The sequence below is a fragment of the Stegastes partitus genome, unplaced genomic scaffold (assembly GCF_000690725.1).
Source record: "Stegastes partitus isolate 25-593 unplaced genomic scaffold, Stegastes_partitus-1.0.2 Scaffold47, whole genome shotgun sequence".
NCBI lineage: Eukaryota > Metazoa > Chordata > Actinopteri > Pomacentridae > Stegastes > Stegastes partitus.
This window is the reverse complement of record NW_007577778.1, coordinates 589,633-607,789: the sequence shown is the minus strand read 5'-3', so window position 1 is coordinate 607,789 and position 18,157 is coordinate 589,633. Positions and strand designations below refer to the sequence as shown.

At 39.9% G+C, this 18,157-nt stretch overlaps 1 protein-coding gene across 1 annotated transcript in view; it reads left to right on the top strand.

The window, feature by feature from the left end:
- atp6v1ba (ATPase, H+ transporting, lysosomal, V1 subunit B, member a) overlaps positions 1-16,807 on the top strand; it is a 43,145-nt gene extending 26,338 nt beyond the window's left edge. Inside the window, exons 7-14 of the mRNA XM_008306811.1 lie at positions 3,571-3,672; positions 5,238-5,335; positions 5,524-5,647; positions 10,232-10,382; positions 10,982-11,064; positions 11,629-11,733; positions 12,203-12,332; positions 15,593-16,807. Coding sequence (XP_008305033.1) covers positions 3,571-3,672; positions 5,238-5,335; positions 5,524-5,647; positions 10,232-10,382; positions 10,982-11,064; positions 11,629-11,733; positions 12,203-12,332; positions 15,593-15,735 — 936 coding nt within the window. The 3' untranslated portion in view covers positions 15,736-16,807. The remainder of the gene's footprint in view (positions 1-3,570; positions 3,673-5,237; positions 5,336-5,523; positions 5,648-10,231; positions 10,383-10,981; positions 11,065-11,628; positions 11,734-12,202; positions 12,333-15,592) is intronic.
- Positions 16,808-18,157: the final 1,350 nt, after the last annotated feature.

The following is an 18,157-nucleotide window of genomic DNA, read 5'->3' as shown; positions in this document are numbered from 1 at the left end:
CATGCATGTGATGGTTTCCTCTATGGCCCAGGTGCCTGAAATCAGGGTGCATGGAGAGGTCAGGACGGATCAACACAGCAGCGACAACATTATGTGATAAGCGTGAAATTCCTCTTTCATTCCACAAATTCATGGAGTAACACGCAGTGTCTTTACCCTGCTTTATATTATTCTGTTTAAAGAAAAGATGTCTTTATTACAGATTTATTGACGACTAGAGAAGTTGGTTTTAAAGGATAAGGTGATAGCACCAAAATCAGCAGTGAATTTATTAGAGTACCAAATATTGTCTGTGCAAATGGCACATGGACTCAGATCCAAGCCCATTGATTTCTAAAATCCCCCCAAAAAAGTTTCTCATAAAAAGTTTTATTCTTTCAGATTTTAAGTATATTTTCCTAACCAGCTGATCTTGCGTTTTTTTTTTTGCAAACCTTACTCAAACTGCATCTAGAGTCTGATACTGCTTATTCCTGCGTGCCACAGAGCTCCGTGGTCGTCCAAAAACAGTTTGAAATACATCAGTGAGATATACTGGTTCACTCTCTGACATGTTATGTCATCACCTGTCATTATTTTGAATGAGTCCCACGTATGCCATCGTCCTGCCTCAAATATTTAATAGAGCTGATGTTCTCAACCTTGTGCAGCTGAAGGTCCACTTGCAATTGTTAAAAAATTTCCAAGAACCACCTTACCAAATAAATGAGGAAAAAAAAAAACTACCATGACACAAAAAGGAGTAAAACTAGGCTATAAATATGTTATATGTGTTTAGCTGTAATGACCAAATTAAATATTCTACTCAGCCTCAGCAGGACATGGATGTGGATGGAAGGATGGATGATCTGACACACAGTGTCGTATTCAAAGTTTATTAGTTTGTTCTTTGATTTTGTGATGGTTACAATAGAAATCACTGACTCACATGAATAGATTTTGGAGGAAAGGCAAAAAAATATTTGGTTGCCTGTTTTGACAGAAATTTTAACTGGCAGCCAAAATACGGGAAAGTCAACTCTGGCTCAACGATCTAAGTCATATCTAATCGTACATTTTTTTTGACTCATTGGGACATATTTTAATTTGATTTACGGTGTAATTTTTTAAAATGTATTTAAGCTTCAGCTCAACATTTGTCATTGAAAACGTGATGAAGCATTACCACAAGACGCCATCAAAAGCATTACTGTCGCACAAGGACAGCATGAATTTGTAAAACCGCTGGCACATCAGTTTAAACCCTGGGTCGGTCAGACAAACTGCAAAGTGAATATTTTAATTGCAGCCTTTGGGATTTGCTAATTCAAATTCTGATTGTGCTTTGAAATCAAATAATTGTTCAGGCCTAAGTTCTGTGAACTGAAGTTCATTTTCTGGAACAGTGGAAAGGGCCATGTCTCCTAAAACAGTATCTATTAAAACAGGGACCGAAATCCAAAGATTCATGTTGTGGGTCCTCTGATAAGTAGTTTCCAAAGTTTTGTGATAACAGAGTCAAAAGCAGAGCTATTATACTACTGGGTATGGTGACATGAGGAGAGGCTTCCAGAGTTTTACTCGGGAGTGAAAACATGTGAAATTGTCCTTGCTTTACTCTTCTGTTGCAAAGAATCTTTTTTTTTTTTTTTTTTTTTGTCAAAGCCCTTAATTTTGTCTTTAACACTGTATTGCCTGTGCTTTGCATTTATATATGAAGCAGATTTTCAAATATATCTGATAAAAAAGGAATAGAAGTGTGCCGCTCTAGCACTGTGCGCGCTTCTTTTCTCGGTTCAAAAAGACAATTAAGCACACATACCAAGTTACCGGAGTTTACTCTGGTACAAGAGCTCCAAAAACACCTTCTTAGATCTGATAATGCCACAATGTATGGGGAACATTGAAGAGTTGTCTGTGCAAAAACTTGTATAGTATTTCCAATCAGAGCCATCACGTTAGATTATCTACTGATGTTCTCAGGAGGAGTCAGGACTCGTTAAGAATGACTGCACTAAACAGTCAAATATGGATCAATCCACCATCGAAAATAAGTGTACTTTTTTTTTTTTCTCCTGAGTAACATCTGTTTTAAGCTAAACTAAGTTGTAGTATTGATGTAATTGAGCCGTACATGTTGAACCTCAAGTCGATTCAGAGGAAAAATTATGATACAGATAGTCCTATACTGCAGCTGGCAGGATTGGTTCCTTATGTTTATTACCTCCACCAAGGAGGTTACGTTTTAGCTGGCGTTTATCTATTTATGTGTTGGTTTGTTTGTTTTTTTAGCAAGATCACTTGAAAATTTATGAACGGATTTTCATGAAATTTTTAGGAAATGCTGATAATGGCACAATGAACAGATGATTAAATTTTGTTGATGTTCTGGCTTACCATATGGTTATTACCTCATAAAACAGTAAATGCTGTTTGGTGTCACAGTCGCGCAGAATGCTGTAGTTGCGCCATTTTTCCACGAGATGGAGCTCTGACTCCATTCAGTTCTTCAGTCCTCACCGATGTCTACTCAGTAATACAGGAGGAAGCTACAGCCAGGCAGCATTACAGGAGAGGGCTGAGCAAAGCTACTGACAGATGAGTTCAGAACGACGTGACATTAACAATAACTCAGCATGTCTCCTGTTTCACTTTAACTCTCTTTGTCATGTGTCATGACGACTGACATGTGCTTCGTTGCGTCAGTCATGCTTTTCATTTACGTTGCATTGCTCAAATTGTGCTAACCTAGCGTAAGTTACTCCCTGTCTGTTTATGTTAGCAATAACATCGCTGTAGTTATGCCAACCTAGCATAGCGTTAGCTCACAGCTTAAAAGCCAGTAAGTAACTGCAGAAATAACATAAGCGCACAAAATATTGTAGAGCACACAATGACCGTTCATCACTACGTCAGCTTGTTATTAATGATATCAATGTTCATTCAAATGCTAAAGGTATGTTCTGATTCTCCATGATTCTAATAGTGTAGATAAAATGAATGCAGGACTTTAATGTTGGCCTGAAATCACAATATGGTGGAAATGAGCTGCTTGGTGGAGGTCTGCGCTCTCCGAGTGCTTTTCTGTTTACACATGAAACACTGCAAGAATGAGTCTTTGTTTTTGTCACTGTCATCAGTATACTGCAGTTTCAAGGCAGAAAAGACACGTGACCGAGATGGTTTTTGAATGTGACGGGAGACCCCTCTCTGTAACACCTGTTTTGTGATTCAGCAATATGCAGTGTTTTGTTACCTTAATATTTTCAACAGAATTTAATCATTCTAAATCTGGGTTGACAGTAGTTGAGCAACTGGTTGGGAACATTATTTATGCTACCACTTAACGTTACAGTGGTTCTGTCTTCTTTGCTAATTATAGTTGGTTATGATTTTAATTAAACCTTTGGGTTTCGGTTACCTAAAACATTAAGCACCAAATTAAATATAATAAGGGCTTTGAGTTCAGTAAGTGGGCTTTCTTATGATCCCACGAATACACATGGTCTAATTATTGAGACGTTTTTAGAGATTGTCAGCATGGAGAACTCTTGATTGTCTAAAATCTGCTGTATGCTTTCATGCTTTCAGATTGCTGCCCAGATCTGTCGCCAGGCTGGCCTGGTGCAAAAATCCAAGGATGTGATGGACTACAGTGCTGAGAACTTTGCCATTGTCTTCGCAGCCATGGGGGTAAGCAGACAAACTGTAGTATTCAGCTTTTCAACCCCCCCAGCCCCACCCCACCATTCCCCACCCCCACCCCATCTGTGGCTCTAATCCCCCTCTTAACCCTGATGTGACACCCTGTCCCCTTTCCTCCCGCTCTGCTTTCTGTCTTTTATTCACCAGGTGATTTAACCTTTAAGACCCTCTTGTTACTTCTGCACCTCTGAGCATATCCTCCAGCCATGCAGACAGGTTACTAATTCAACAGGCCCTTTAACACTGTCAGCCTTGTAGTATCAAGTTCTCTGTTCCTTAACTGCTCCTCCCATCTTCTGTAATGCCTCAATTGTGATGACTTGACCTCCACCACACACACTCACATAAACATTTGCTTCACTTGCTAAATGCTAATCCTTCCCTCTTCCACTCCTCCAGGTCACATCTCATTGTGGGTAGTCTAGCAGGAGAGTTGAAAAGCAGTGTTAATAGGGATTTATTGAAGTCACCATATGCATAAGCACTTTTAAAAGGAACATGGCATACACTGTAACGGCAATGAATCTGTTAAATGTTGAAAAGTTGCAACGCAGGGCCTTAATGTTTTGTGCAACACTGCAGAGCTGCTGCTGAGTAGCCTCTTCATGTTTTCTAAATGACCATTTTGGTCTTGTTTTACTCAAGACCATTATTTAATTAGCCTGTTGAGAGGCCAGCATTTTATTAATCAGGTAATTCTGTACGCCGCTTTTAAGGAAGCATTTCAATAACTCACAGCTTGTTACGTAAACCATGTTAATGACTTCATATAAGTAATTTACAAAAGCTAAAAATCCTGTTGCATGTTTGAAAGTGTACATGTATCCCGCTCAGTTCTTACTGTACAGCATGTGATCAAAGAGAAATAAATTAGAGTTTTTTTATAGGCAGCAGAATTCTCTACCTCACAATGAAACCGACGAGAAAAGTTATTTTGTGATTCCTATAAGAAGAAGAGGGGAGAATGTCCTTCTACCCCCTCATTGTTTCAGGCTAAGTTTGAAAATCCATCAGTGAATGTGATTCAAGATGTGAGACAACAGAGCACACAGCTCTGACTTACCACAGTTGTGAGCAGGGACAGTGCTCCCTCTGTACACCACACTCTTTCTCTAAATGGTCCTCTTAAGCGTAAATTAGGCCACAACCGGCTTATGTTACAGACACTGACGTCCTGACGCCGTTACTTTAACACAAAAGTCTCAAACTGTTGGCACCCCATCAGACAAAATCAAGACAACTCTGTTTCTTTTTTTTTAGCCTACATTTCTTTTATATTTTGGAAAATACTGCTATTAAAAGTAACCCAAATAAGTTATTAGGAGTTAATGTTTGCTGTGAACTCGTCAATGTACAGATCCAGATGTACTCCAACTGCTTACTGTTGATAGGGGCTAATTCAGCAGGCCAAACTACAATAACTTTCCTTATTTTTAGAACACTGACATGATCATCGTCCCAGTAAAAACTTCAAGCCAGTAATGTTCCATACATAATGTCTTAACAAGGCTTTTGTCAAAACGGCTCAACATCTTGTGTCATTTGTATCTTAGGTCAACATGGAAACTGCCCGCTTCTTTAAGTCCGACTTCGAGGAAAATGGCTCCATGGACAACGTCTGCCTTTTCCTGAACCTGGCCAATGACCCCACGTAAGATTCATAAACTTTTGGTTGGTTCTTTGGTTGGTTTTTAATTTGGAATGACATTCTACGCAGGAGGTATGTTTACTGATTCATGTCTGCCTCAGTGTCTAAAAACTAGTAAACCACTTCTTTCTACACAGTAAAATAAGTTATTTTTGTTTTTTTTTTGCTCTTCTTTTTTTGTGACCAATCAGCATTGAGCGTATCATTACTCCCCGCCTGGCCCTGACCACTGCAGAGTACCTGGCCTACCAGTGTGAGAAGCACGTTTTGGTCATCCTCACTGACATGAGCTCCTATGCTGAGGCTTTGAGAGAGGTACGACTACCAGCTTGTCTGTCTTACACATATTGGCTTTACTGTTCACATTTCACATGCACCATCTAACATCTTTGTCTATGTTTTTGCTGGAAAAGGCAGAATTTATGAACGTTAAGTTTGAATGCTCCTTATAGTGTCATATACTGCCCCTTTGACAGTGAAAAAAGCCCCTTGTTGCTTTGAATAGCAATTTGGCTTTGGCTTGTGTGATTAAAAAAAAAGGCAGCATTTCCTCATGATACTTCATCAATATTAATAAGAAAACTGATTAATAGTTTCACATGTATTAGATGCAAACCACCATGAAAGCTCATAATGAAATCATTAATTTGCCTGAATAAACCCCAAGTGTGCACCCTCCCCGGCTCATACCAGCCCATCATATCCCTTGATAAAGAGCCCCTTTGCCCTCTGTCACTCCTTCGAGGCGCTACCTGGCCGCGCCCACGGTCCTCCTGTGCTGGAGGCTTTGGTTGGGAGAGACTGGTGGTTGCCCTTGAGATAGGCTTTGCAGTCTACAAACAACCACAACCCTGTGTCCCCCACCACCTCCACCCGAGCAATGCATTCCTGGTAGCTTCCTCCGTGGCCTAATGGATTTGACATCGGGTTGTTTGTGGAGGCTGATGTAGGGTCCTCATCTGGTTATACCTGGTCCAGGCCAGCGACTCTCAACCTTTAACCTCAGTACAGTGTGGGTGCCCCCATGTGCCTCCAGATTCTAACCAGTTGTCTTTATTTAACGTGTCAAGGCAACAGCATTCCCCGTTTTTATTGTTGAGATAACATTAAGAACATAACCAATGTACCTTGATAAATAGGTTTAAGTGGTTCACAGTAAGATGGTTAAAATCTAATGCAACATTGTTTCTTGTGGTCTTCATTTAAAATAGGATGTTAATAATTATAAACCATTATTGATTAACAACTGAAAATAAACATTTTATGCGATACAGTTTTGTTGCCCAGACCTGCTTTCACTACTTTTGCAGTCCTGATGTTGTTTCCCAATATCCCAGTGCTACTTAATGAACAATGGTCATCAGAAAACTTGAGACCCAGACATATTCCTAACAGCTGAAAAGTAGCTAAGGGTTGATTTAGTGGAAAAGCCACAGTGTTATGACAGATTTTACGTGAGGTTTCAAGCTTTTGGACCCCACTAAATAATACCTGCCTTACTGTGACTGTTGTGTTATTTTAAAATACTCTACAGTCACCATGTGATTGTAGTAGGACACAGAACATACTGACTCCTCTCTGACCACTCAAGCTACAGTACAAGTACCAAACTATGCAGCAGTGCGTCAACGCAACACACCAGTGTAAAATGTCTGCAGCATTAGTGCAAAGGTGATAGACTCACTAAAGTCTTGAGCTCCTTGCTGAAAGGGAGGATAATGTGTCCTTCATTCCTCTAGGAAATACCTTAACTTCATTATTGCCCGCTTGGCTTTAAAAGGAAATTGTCCCCCACCCCCTCCCACCCACTGCCCTCCTTTTTCCTCGTGGCGAGGAGCCGGGCCCTCTCGACTCACTCTTTTGTGTCTCTATAATAATCCTTTTATGTTGTACAGTTTGCTGTCTCAATATGTTAGCCGCACAATGCAGGTTTTGAATGGTGCATGTGTGTTTTTTCTTCTTGAATTTGCTGTCCATAACCTTGGCACATGTACGGCTGCGCCAATAGTCAGCTAAGACTCTGGCAACTTGATGGGTAATTCAGCACATACAAAGAGTCAGGACATTAACATTTAACTTCTGTCCCCATTCACACTCGCGAAGGTTGAATTTTGCATTGAATCTGCTGTTCACAAGTGTGTAGAATGCCCATCAACCTTTGAATTCAAGGATGCATTTTCTCTCCCGCTTGCTCTGACTTCACTTGACTTTTGGAACAAGGATTTGCTTTTGGTCATTTTTGCAGAGGGTCTGAAAAGAGATTCACAACATTTCAGACCAGCTGTTTGCCTTCTCTGAAGCATTATGAAGGTGGTAGCATCACTTGACTCTCCAAAGGTAAAGGTTTTTAGTAGATTTTTTTGTGTTCACGAGGAAGTGCACAAGAAAAGACGCAGTTTAATTCAATTTGATTCAGTTTATTTATATAGTGCTAAATCATAACTTAAGTCATATCAGGGTGTTTCACAAAACCTACTCAGTATTACAAAGGAAAATTCAATCATTTCCCCCGAAGCAGCAATTGACATTAGTGGGAAGGAAAAAGTTCTTTTTACCAGGAAGAATTCTCAAACAGAACCAAACTCAGGGTAGGTGTCTGCTGGACTGGTTAGGGTGACATTAGGTGTCACTTTAAGATGAGTTCATTTCTTTGGGTTGAAATGTATCGCTCCTCATCCTGTAACTTTTGAAGCCCAAAGGTCTGCTGGGAAAGATCTCGACTTCAGGGTGATTAAGGTGCACTCATTTTTGATTTTCTAATAAACAGAAAATGAATGAGTGAAATGTGGTAGGCGTCACTTGTATTGACTAACCCATAGAGACCCCTTATGTACTATTGCTCTACCTGTCACTGTTTCTGTTCTAGTACACCACATATACAATTAGTAAAGACAAAACTAGAATATCTACTGCTTGTGATTCATTGTACGTTTTTAAACAGTGTAGTCAGTCAGCTGGAATAGACATGAACTCTGTGAAACAGTTGAAAACTGTCCTGTGGCTGACTAAACTGAATAATGCACTAAATCCAATGTACATCATATTTTGCTTAAAACCTGAGGCTAAAACGTCGGCATTCTTACCATTGTTCCACGTAGAAAACACTGAGTTTGTAATTGTCTTGCACTGTAGAACCCAAGTTCAGTACATGAATAAAAATCTAAACATTTTTTGTCATTTCAAGCTGTATGGTTTTACCTTTACAAAAGAAAGGCTTTCTGGAATGTGAAACAGTCAGTGTTAAACATCCAGTATTTGTACTCCTGTGCTTTTGGTTTTGTCTGACTTGTTTGATTTGATACAAAGGTGGCTACCAAAAAAAATCCATCAATGAAATGAATGTCTTTTAACATAAACTAAAAAATTTGTCGATATATGAAAAGAATACTGGAACCAATGCTATGACATACATGCAACATTACGTTTTGACAGACTGAGTAGTAATGACAATGGACCCTAAGCAAGATAATCTAAGCCTTTATGACAGTGGGGCATTGCTAAAACAGATGCAGCTGCCACTATTTGCAGTCTGTAGCAGTAACATTTTGTGATGTGAACATGTTGACGACATGTTAGTGTAAAGTAATAACTGAAACTCTCTCAACTTGTATCCTGCTTACAGACCTGGATGTCTTTGAGCTGGTTAGATAAGTTTGAGGTGTTTCCTTTTTGTTTGAAGTGCTCTGACATAGTCGGAATTCTAGCTCTTGGTTGTCTTTAACTTGTTCCTGATCGTCTGACTCGTATGTGAAACATGTCCTCACACAACTCTCAACGAATCACTGCAGACCTGTTACTGCACCTGCAAGGTATCTCTACTAGGCATGGCCTCGACAGTACCTTAGGGACCGTAGATAAACAAGTGCTGTCGTGTTTTCAGAACTTTGGCATCAACTTGGTACCAAAGTGACAGTTCTCATGACACACCACCCCCCGTCCCCCACACCCCTCGCCTCTTTGGACTCTTTGTATACCAAGTATCACTCCTACAAGAGTCCCACACACACACTGCTTTGTCATGTTGCTAAGCTATATTGGACATTTGCTGGAAGAATTTAGCAAACTGTCAATGTTCACTAGCACTTCCTCTTAGCTCTATGGAGCTTTTTAGCCTCTTTTTGCAGTTGCTTTTTGGGTTTTTTTTCACCATTCTCCTTTCCAGCAGCAGCAAGCAGCTGTTTTCAATCAAAATAAAAACTCTGATAAAGCCACAGTACACTACCTGCTCTGCACAAAACAGCAGTCATATACAGTTGTAATCCAGCATTTAGAAGTTAAAGAGCCAGATGTTTTTCTCAGGACTTGGTGGAGACCAAAAACTGAGCTAAAAGTTGGGAGAATATTAGATTTAGAGGTAGTTGTGCAAGTTACCCAAAGTTAATATTGCAGCAACGTCCCAGATTTAATGAAAATAAAAATAAGAAATAAAATAGACATTTATGTTCACAGTCAGGGCTGCAAGGTGGCTCAGTGGTTTGCACCGTTGCCTCGCAGTGAGAAGGTCGCCGGTTTGCATCCCGGTGAGGACACCTGGGATCTTTCTGCGTGGAGTTTAAATGTTCTCCCCGTGCAGCATGGGTTCTCTCTGGGTTCTCTGACCTCCTCCCACAAGGTCCAAAAACATGCTGAGGTCAATTGGTGGTTCTAAATTGTCCATAGGTGTGAATGTGAGTGTGCTTAATTGTCTGTGCCCTGTGATAGACTGGCAACCTGTCCAGGGTGTCCCCTGCCTTTGCCCTGAGTCAACTGGGATAGACTCCAGCCCCACAGGAACCCTAGCGAGGATTAAGCGGTTTACAGATAATGGATGGATGGATGGATGTTCACAGTCTTGTGTCATTCAGCTTTGTTTTATTACTGCTCTCACCCATTGTCTACCACCCCACCCCAAAACCTTAGGTCTCTGCTGCAAGAGAAGAGGTGCCCGGTCGCCGAGGCTTTCCTGGCTACATGTACACTGATCTGGCCACCATCTACGAACGTGCCGGTCGAGTGGAGGGCAGAAATGGCTCCATCACCCAGATCCCTATCCTCACCATGCCCAATGATGGTGAGAGCAGCTGCAAAACACCCAACAGCTTTACAACGCATGAAAGTTAACAATGTGTCAACTTGTTGTTTTTCTACTTGTGTAGAACTGTTGGATATTGGTGTGGTCATAGATATTATATTTTTTCTTTTTGTTCTTCATAAATTCCTGCCTTTCTCTGCAAGTAAATCTATATGAAATGTAATTAGACATTTTTGATGCCTGCAGTTACCATAGTGACATGTATGAAGAGCCTACTCCTATCTAGTTGAACAGGGGTCCCCCATTACAGGGATGTGATTGCGTTGGCTTTTACTAAACACTGCTGGTGTTCCCAAGGGCTCTCAGGTTCTTGATTTAGAGGAAAAGGTCTTTAAACTGGGAAGCTATCAGAGATTCTCTCTGCTTGTGTCCGATGTGTGACATTGTTTAAATGCTTAAAAATCAGTGAGTGATTTGAATAGCATGTCCATTTAAATGTCTGTCACTACATTTAAACTCAAATGAAGTATTATATGTAGGATTTATATTACCTGTACTGCACTGTGTACATGTAAAAAATACAGCTGATTATTATTTTGAAGATAAACTGTGATTAAGTACATTTTTCTGTCTGACAGACATCACCCATCCAATTCCTGATCTGACTGGATACATCACAGAGGGTCAGGTCTACGTTGACAGGCAGCTGCACAACAGACAGGTATTCATCAGTCCTTTTTTAAGGTCATTGCTTGAGCAGTGGTTGTTCCCCATTTACAGAGCCAGATCTGTAAATGGGGACGATTTTCTTCTTGGTGCACAAACAGAACAGTTATCCAATGAACTGTAAGGAAATATTCATTGAATTTGACAAAATGTCTTTTAAGACAACATTCATCAAACCGGGAGCGAAGAGCTCACACTAATTAAGTGCCTTTTCATAATGTTTCATTTGTGCTAAAAAAGCTCTGAGAGGAAAAGTTGGTCAGGTAATAAAAGGAAAAGGCACCAATACAAAATTTAAACCAGATCAATAAATAATGGGATACACAGGATGTGAAGTCAATGCCCACTGAAGCTTCAGCTCTGTTTTAGAAACCAAAAGTAGCAGCAGACATAAACATCAGAGGAGCGATGAAAAAACTGAAACCTTCTTTAGCAGTTTCAGAGTAATACAGGAAGGTATTATCTTATCAGTCCACAGATTTACAAAAACAGTAAATATCTAAGTAGACAGTTAGCTAAAGGTAGATTGTTTTTAACAATCTTTTACTTTGCCTTTCAGATCTACCCACCCATCAATGTGTTGCCCTCACTGTCCCGTCTGATGAAATCTGCCATTGGTGAGGGAATGACCAGGAAGGACCATGCTGATGTCTCTAACCAGCTGGTAAGAAAATCCCTATCCATTGCAACAAAATCATGAAATAATGATCCTGAGCATAATGTTTTCAGGGTTGTTGTTACATTTTAGTTCTGCATGTAACAACATATGCGGCTGTGGTTCAGGTGGTAGAACGGGTTGTTCACTGATCGCAAGGTTGGTGGTTCAGTTCTCCGCCCCTCTTCATGCCGAAGTGTCGCTGGGCACGACACTGTACCTGAAGTTGCCCCAGATGGCAGGCAGGCATCTCGCCTGCAGCTCTGTTGCCACTGCTGTATGAATGTGTGTGAATGGCTGAATGAGAAACACATTGTAAAGCGCTTTAAGTACTACTAAGGTAGAAAAGCGCTATATAAGTGCAGAACATTCACCATTTCCATCTGAATATTCTCTTACTTAATGTATACGGCGAGGGAAGTGATGTTTGATGAACTGCTATTATCATTGGTAATGTGAACGTGTTCCCTGTCTCCAGTATGCTTGCTATGCCATTGGTAAGGATGTCCAGGCCATGAAAGCTGTGGTGGGAGAAGAGGCCCTCACCTCTGATGATCTGCTCTACCTTGAGTTCCTACAGAAGTTTGAGAAAAACTTCATTGCTCAGGGTAAGAAGAACTGAAACAGAATAAGTCACCTGTTATTTTATGTACTGGCTTCAGAGGTTGTGTGTCTACATCAGAGGTTAAATTGGGATTTATAATGTGGGAGGCTTTGTGGTTTCATTGTTGCCAACATGCACAAGAGAACGTGTATCAGTTATAGGGACAGGGAAAGCATCTTGAAATGCAAAAGTCTTTCTAGAGGTGAAAGACCCTTTATGTAGACCAAGTAAAGAGATGTTGGGAAGGGTTCACTAATAAAGTGCCATCATAGAATAACTGCCAAAAATAACAACTTTCAATAACCAGCTAGAAAATGCTCAAGGTGTAAAAATACAATATGTGGGTTTCACTGGCAACATCTGTAATGCTAGTTATTAAATAGAGCAACTTGTGGTACTAAAAAAAATTTACATATTGTTCATAGTTATTTTTTATATTTAGTTGTGGGAAGAATCCATACACACAATAATGACACTACTGCAAATATCCTGTCGTGAGACAAATAAACGGAGAAATCTCTCTAATAAAACACTTGACAGAAAAAAAAAACTGACTTTAGGATAAGGATAAGATTTCAGCAGTAACATAATATATCATGACAGCTGTGATGGAGCTCCGGACTCAACCTGTGGACAGCTGCTGTGTCAAAAGGGATTGAAGTGCAGCTTATGAAATGTAGGTCTGTGTGACAGCTCACCTGTCTGGTGTAATGTGGTACCAGCAGTACTCAGTATCATTTGCCATTAAATCCTCATCGATTCTGCGTCGCTGTCGTTTATTAAGAATTAATGAAGTTACTGCTTTGCTGTGCATAAATGCGCACAATTTTTTTCACTGTGTTAAGACAATTCTAATTCTGTGTAGTTAAAATAAGCATTAAAAAACATTCTTGTCAGGTCTAATAGATGTCGAGTAAATGCAACCGCAGCTGGGAAATGTAGCAACTTGCCAGGATCTGATGTTTCACAGGCTTCTCAGTGCTCATGTTTTTGATGCGAGACACCCTCTTTCAGGCTCTGTCTCATGCTTTTATGCTGCCCAAACAAACAAATCGTGCACCAAATAGGAGGAATCTTCAAAGCCTCTCCATCATGAAAATAGCTCACTCATTAACCCGAATCTCCTTTATGAAAAAATCTAAATTGGACCAGTCGTCTCTGCAGCCTGGACAGAGTCTAAACATCGGGCATTTTCCACATTTCAGCACCAGCTTTGGTCCATAAACGTCACAGAGAGCACAAATGGCACAATTTGCCAGCCTTTAATGGCTGGAGGAACACACACAAAACTCCTTCTTTGTGAGTTTTGCCTCATTCACTTTGCCCTACAATTTCACTTCTGTTATAAACTCAAATATCCATAAAAAATAGCTTTACAGCGATGAACACTAACTAATAATAATAAATGTAATCATGCTTAATATTAAACGGAGGTGAAATGTAGTTTGTTGCTTCCACTTGTCTGTGAGAGTCTTTCCTGTTAGATTAATGCTGTAAATGAGCTCCAAAGAGACGGTTGCATGTATTTGTTGCTTTTGGGACCGGCGTTACTTTTTTTATTTTCTTTTATTTTTAATTTTTCCTTGCGTTGGGCTTCGGGTTTTACTTAGTTCCCCTTGGTTTTTTTTTTTCCCTCAGACAGGTGAGCTGCCACACAGTTTATCAGTTTATTAGTTGCAGGTTACAATGTTCTGTACAGCAGCCATCCTTAGGTTGAGTCCTGAACTCCATCACTGCTGTCAGGATTTTTTTATGCTGCTGGAAAAGTCTGATCTATTCACTAAAAGTTCAATTATATCCATCAGGTCAGTGTTTTATTGCAGAGATTTTAAAATGTTACCTCAAAGCAGGATATTTGCAGTGGTGACATTTTTGTGAGTGTGGATCAATACAATTAAATTAAATATAAAACATGACCTCTCTCATCATTAAAGTAACATCATCATCACACATGGATAGGATTGTCCATGTTTAGGAAATCATATAGACAGTTTGATAAGTTTGCCACTAGTTTTAACAGTATGTATTATAATGTACTGCACAACCTGACAAATACAATGTACATACCATCTCTCTCCCTCCATCACTGTGGTATGTGTGTCTGTTTCAGTGCAGCTTGTGTCAGAAACAAAACCGGGTCCAGAGCAGAAACAAAGCAGACGTTAAATCACAGATTAAGAAATTCATTTGGAAATTAAGGTGATTAAGGGTTTTTATTAGGTTTAATTTCAGCCATTTTGAGTGATTTTTGTGAGACTACTACAAACCGATATCAGGACATTAGCACCACAGGTTTTAATATTTAGCAGCATTTAGTCGATTTTACTAAACCGCCGTTAAATGTGTGTCAGATATGGTACTGGTGTTAGGGTGTGATTAACTGAGTATATATAGACCGGAAGCGGCAGTAAAAAAAAAAAAAAAACACCTATCAGCACCTTTTAAACTCACCCCCTAACCATCATCTTTGTAAATTGTAAACAGAAACAGAAATGTAAAACAGCAGTTATGGGTGTCATGTCTGACTGTTGAGAAGGAGTAACACACACACACACACATACACACACACACACACACGCACACACACAGATATGAATTACAGATCTCACATAGATCTCACAAGCTGCTTTTGTGCTTCATTTTTAAATACTTGACATAGTTATATCTAAACGAAAATACATTAAACAGCATTTGTATCTGTTTCAGTCATAACAAACCTAACCCTGCTATAAATCTTTTTAAGTCAGGAAAAAACAGGAAAGTCGCAGCAGAGATTTGTGTTTAGGTAGTTGATAAGTGTCATAGTGACATCCACATGAATGCCAGGACCCAAAGTTTCCAAGTAGAACATTGCTTTCTAACAAGATGATCAATGTTATACAATTTATCTGTCAGTGGTTTCAATGCTGTTGTAGATCAGTGTACCTTTTTTTTTTCATGCTTTCTCAGTATTGCATTTGCATTATTATTATTATCTTTATTTCATTTTTTTGATGAGACACTAGAAAACTAAAGCTACACTTCATGAGACAAGGTTTAAAGGGCTGTGTGTAATTTGAAAGCAGTCTTTTGAAATGATAAATGCACAGAGAATTATCACTAAATCTGGACTTGTAACTATCAGGTGAACAACAGCTCATTAACTGCAGCTTAAACACTGAATTTCCTCGTGTCTCTTTCCAAACTTTTTTAATGGTGTGACGTAGAGAATATGTGATGTTTGGATGCTAACTAGCGTCGCTGTGCCTCCTCTCTCCCCCTCAGGCCCATACGACAACAGGACGGTATATGAAACCTTGGATATCGGCTGGCAGCTGTTGCGAATCTTTCCCAAGGAGATGCTCAAGAGGATTCCCCAGAGCACCCTGGCTGAGTTTTATCCCAGGGAGTCTGCTGCCCGTCACTGAGGCACACTTAGGATGCTCTGGTTCTTACCCACCACCCTCCTACCCCATGTTCCTTCCTTCCACCTCATCCTACAGCCCTTGCAATTGCAGGGACTTATCAAATCTTCAGCTATCCCATCCTCTTTCTCCACTGTTAATACCTCTACTTTTTCTCCTTTCCATGAATCACGTCCTCCCACCACCACCACCACCCCACTTCTTCCCTACCCTGAATGAGAACAGGGCAATAATCTCTCTTCTGTAGATGTACTGTAGTGTATTTGTGTCCAGAAGTCGTGTATGGAAAGTGTCTGTGCTTGTAATATCTACCCTTGATTGCAAAAAAGTGAACATATCGTGAAAATTTTAGATCAGTCCTTATTTATTGGATTGTTTTACTGCTGGATCTCCCTCTTATTTTTCTTTGTTTTCATTTTAATGAATGCTATGTAGTATCCGCCACTAAAACAAGGTTTTTCTGCTGAAGAAACGTGTATAAATAGGGGGTTATCGAAAGAACTAATGCCCTAAAATACAATAGTCAGGTCTAGAGAAGTGAAGCTCAGTAGGTTTGGGTTTTATTGAGATTGTCAAAGATATTGATTCCACTTGATTGTCATTTCCTAAACCCAAAGATACAAACCTAAAGCTTCATACATGTCATCGTAGTGGTATTTGCTGAGGGTTTATTGTCAAACATTCTCTTATCTTTTCCACAAGATGGGTATTGTTTAATTAAATGCTGGAATTTTTTTTTCAGTGGATTCATATTTTCTTACGACAACAGAAAAGCACCCTTGGTAGATGCATAAACTTGGGCCACATGCAGAGAGCAGATGTTTACTAAATGTTTTGCCCAGTACATGAAATCTTTCTTCTCTCATTTAGGCCCTTTTGCCTCCTCTCCCTGTTCAGATCACAGTGGACGTTTACATTATTTGTGTTTTGTTGTTTGATTTGTGTTACAAAAAGACAAACTATATAAAAGTATATTAAACATTCCCATCTGTCTGCAGAAACTAATTGTTTGTGTTGCAACCAGAATGGTTTTGTGAGTATGTGTTCATGAATTAATAAATTATATGAGAAAGACTTTCTGCTGTGCTTTAATTCCAACTTCATGTCATCATTGATGTCATCCTGATACGATCGTGGCTACATAAAAGAAGTCTATGAAATTTGGCATGGCAGTATTTATTTTGTTTTATTTGATAAAAACGTTTCTCTAAATTGAATTTGTAATGACAATAATGTGTCCTTTTCCCTATTACACAGATATCATTGATAACCCTGACTTCAGGAGCAGCTTACCCTAAAACAGTGTATCAGAGACGTTACTGCGTTGCTCAAAAAAAAAAAAAATCATCACAGTATAACAACGATTCAGCTGAACTTCTGGGATATAAATCTGTTCAGTTAGGAAGTGCAAGTGATTGTCATTCAGTTTCACCCGCTTTGGTAGACATGACAGTGACAACAGGTGGACAGGAGAGGCAACAGCAAGACAAACCCCAAACATGTGATGGCTACAGCTTGTCTCTTTGCTTTTCCTTCTTGACTGATTTTTTTATCTAGTTTTGCATTTTGCCACTGCCATTATGACTGCTGGTAGCATGAGGCCGTCCCAGCAGACCGTTCAGGTTGCACAGGTGGTCCAGCTTCTCCTGCATGACACAGCAGTACATACCATTGCTGTGTCTCCCAGCACAGCCTCAAGAACGGAAGAGATACCAGGAGACAGAGCCAGAAAAAATGAGAAGCACCACCACAGCCCTACAAAATGGCCTCCAGAGGGCTACTCATGTGCATGTTTCTGACCAAGCTGTCAGAAACAGACTCCATGAGGGTGGCAGTAGGGCTCATCGTCCTCTAGTGGGACCTGTGCTCACAGCCCAGCACCGTGGAGCTCGACAGGCATTTGCCAGAGTACACCAGAATTGGCAGGTTCGCTTTTGGCACCGAGTTCTCTTCACAGATGAGAGCAGGTACACACTGAGCACATGTGAAAGAGTCTGGAGGCACATCATGAGTTCTTGTGATGAAATTCACCAAAGTTGGATCAGCCTGTGGTTTTAATTCTTCACTTAGATTTTGGTATAATTTTGAATCCACCCCTCAAAAGTTTTGGTTTCCACTGACTGTCCTTACATCATTTTTTTCCCAATAAGTGTATACCAACAAAGATGTTCAACTTGAATATTGTGTTCATCCAGTGCTGTGTTATGATTTGTTATGTTTTTTTTTTTTTAAAAGAATGTGTTTGAAAAAAGTTATCTTCAGCTTTTTAATGTGTCTCCATCCGCTGATAGAGCTTGTTCAGATCAATCTGATACAGCTCAGCTGTTGTTAGGTGAACAAGTATTTTCTATCTTGAGGTCGGCTTTTACACTTTGGTAGGTAATTATATCATCATTATGATAACTGCAGTTTGCGTGATCATTGT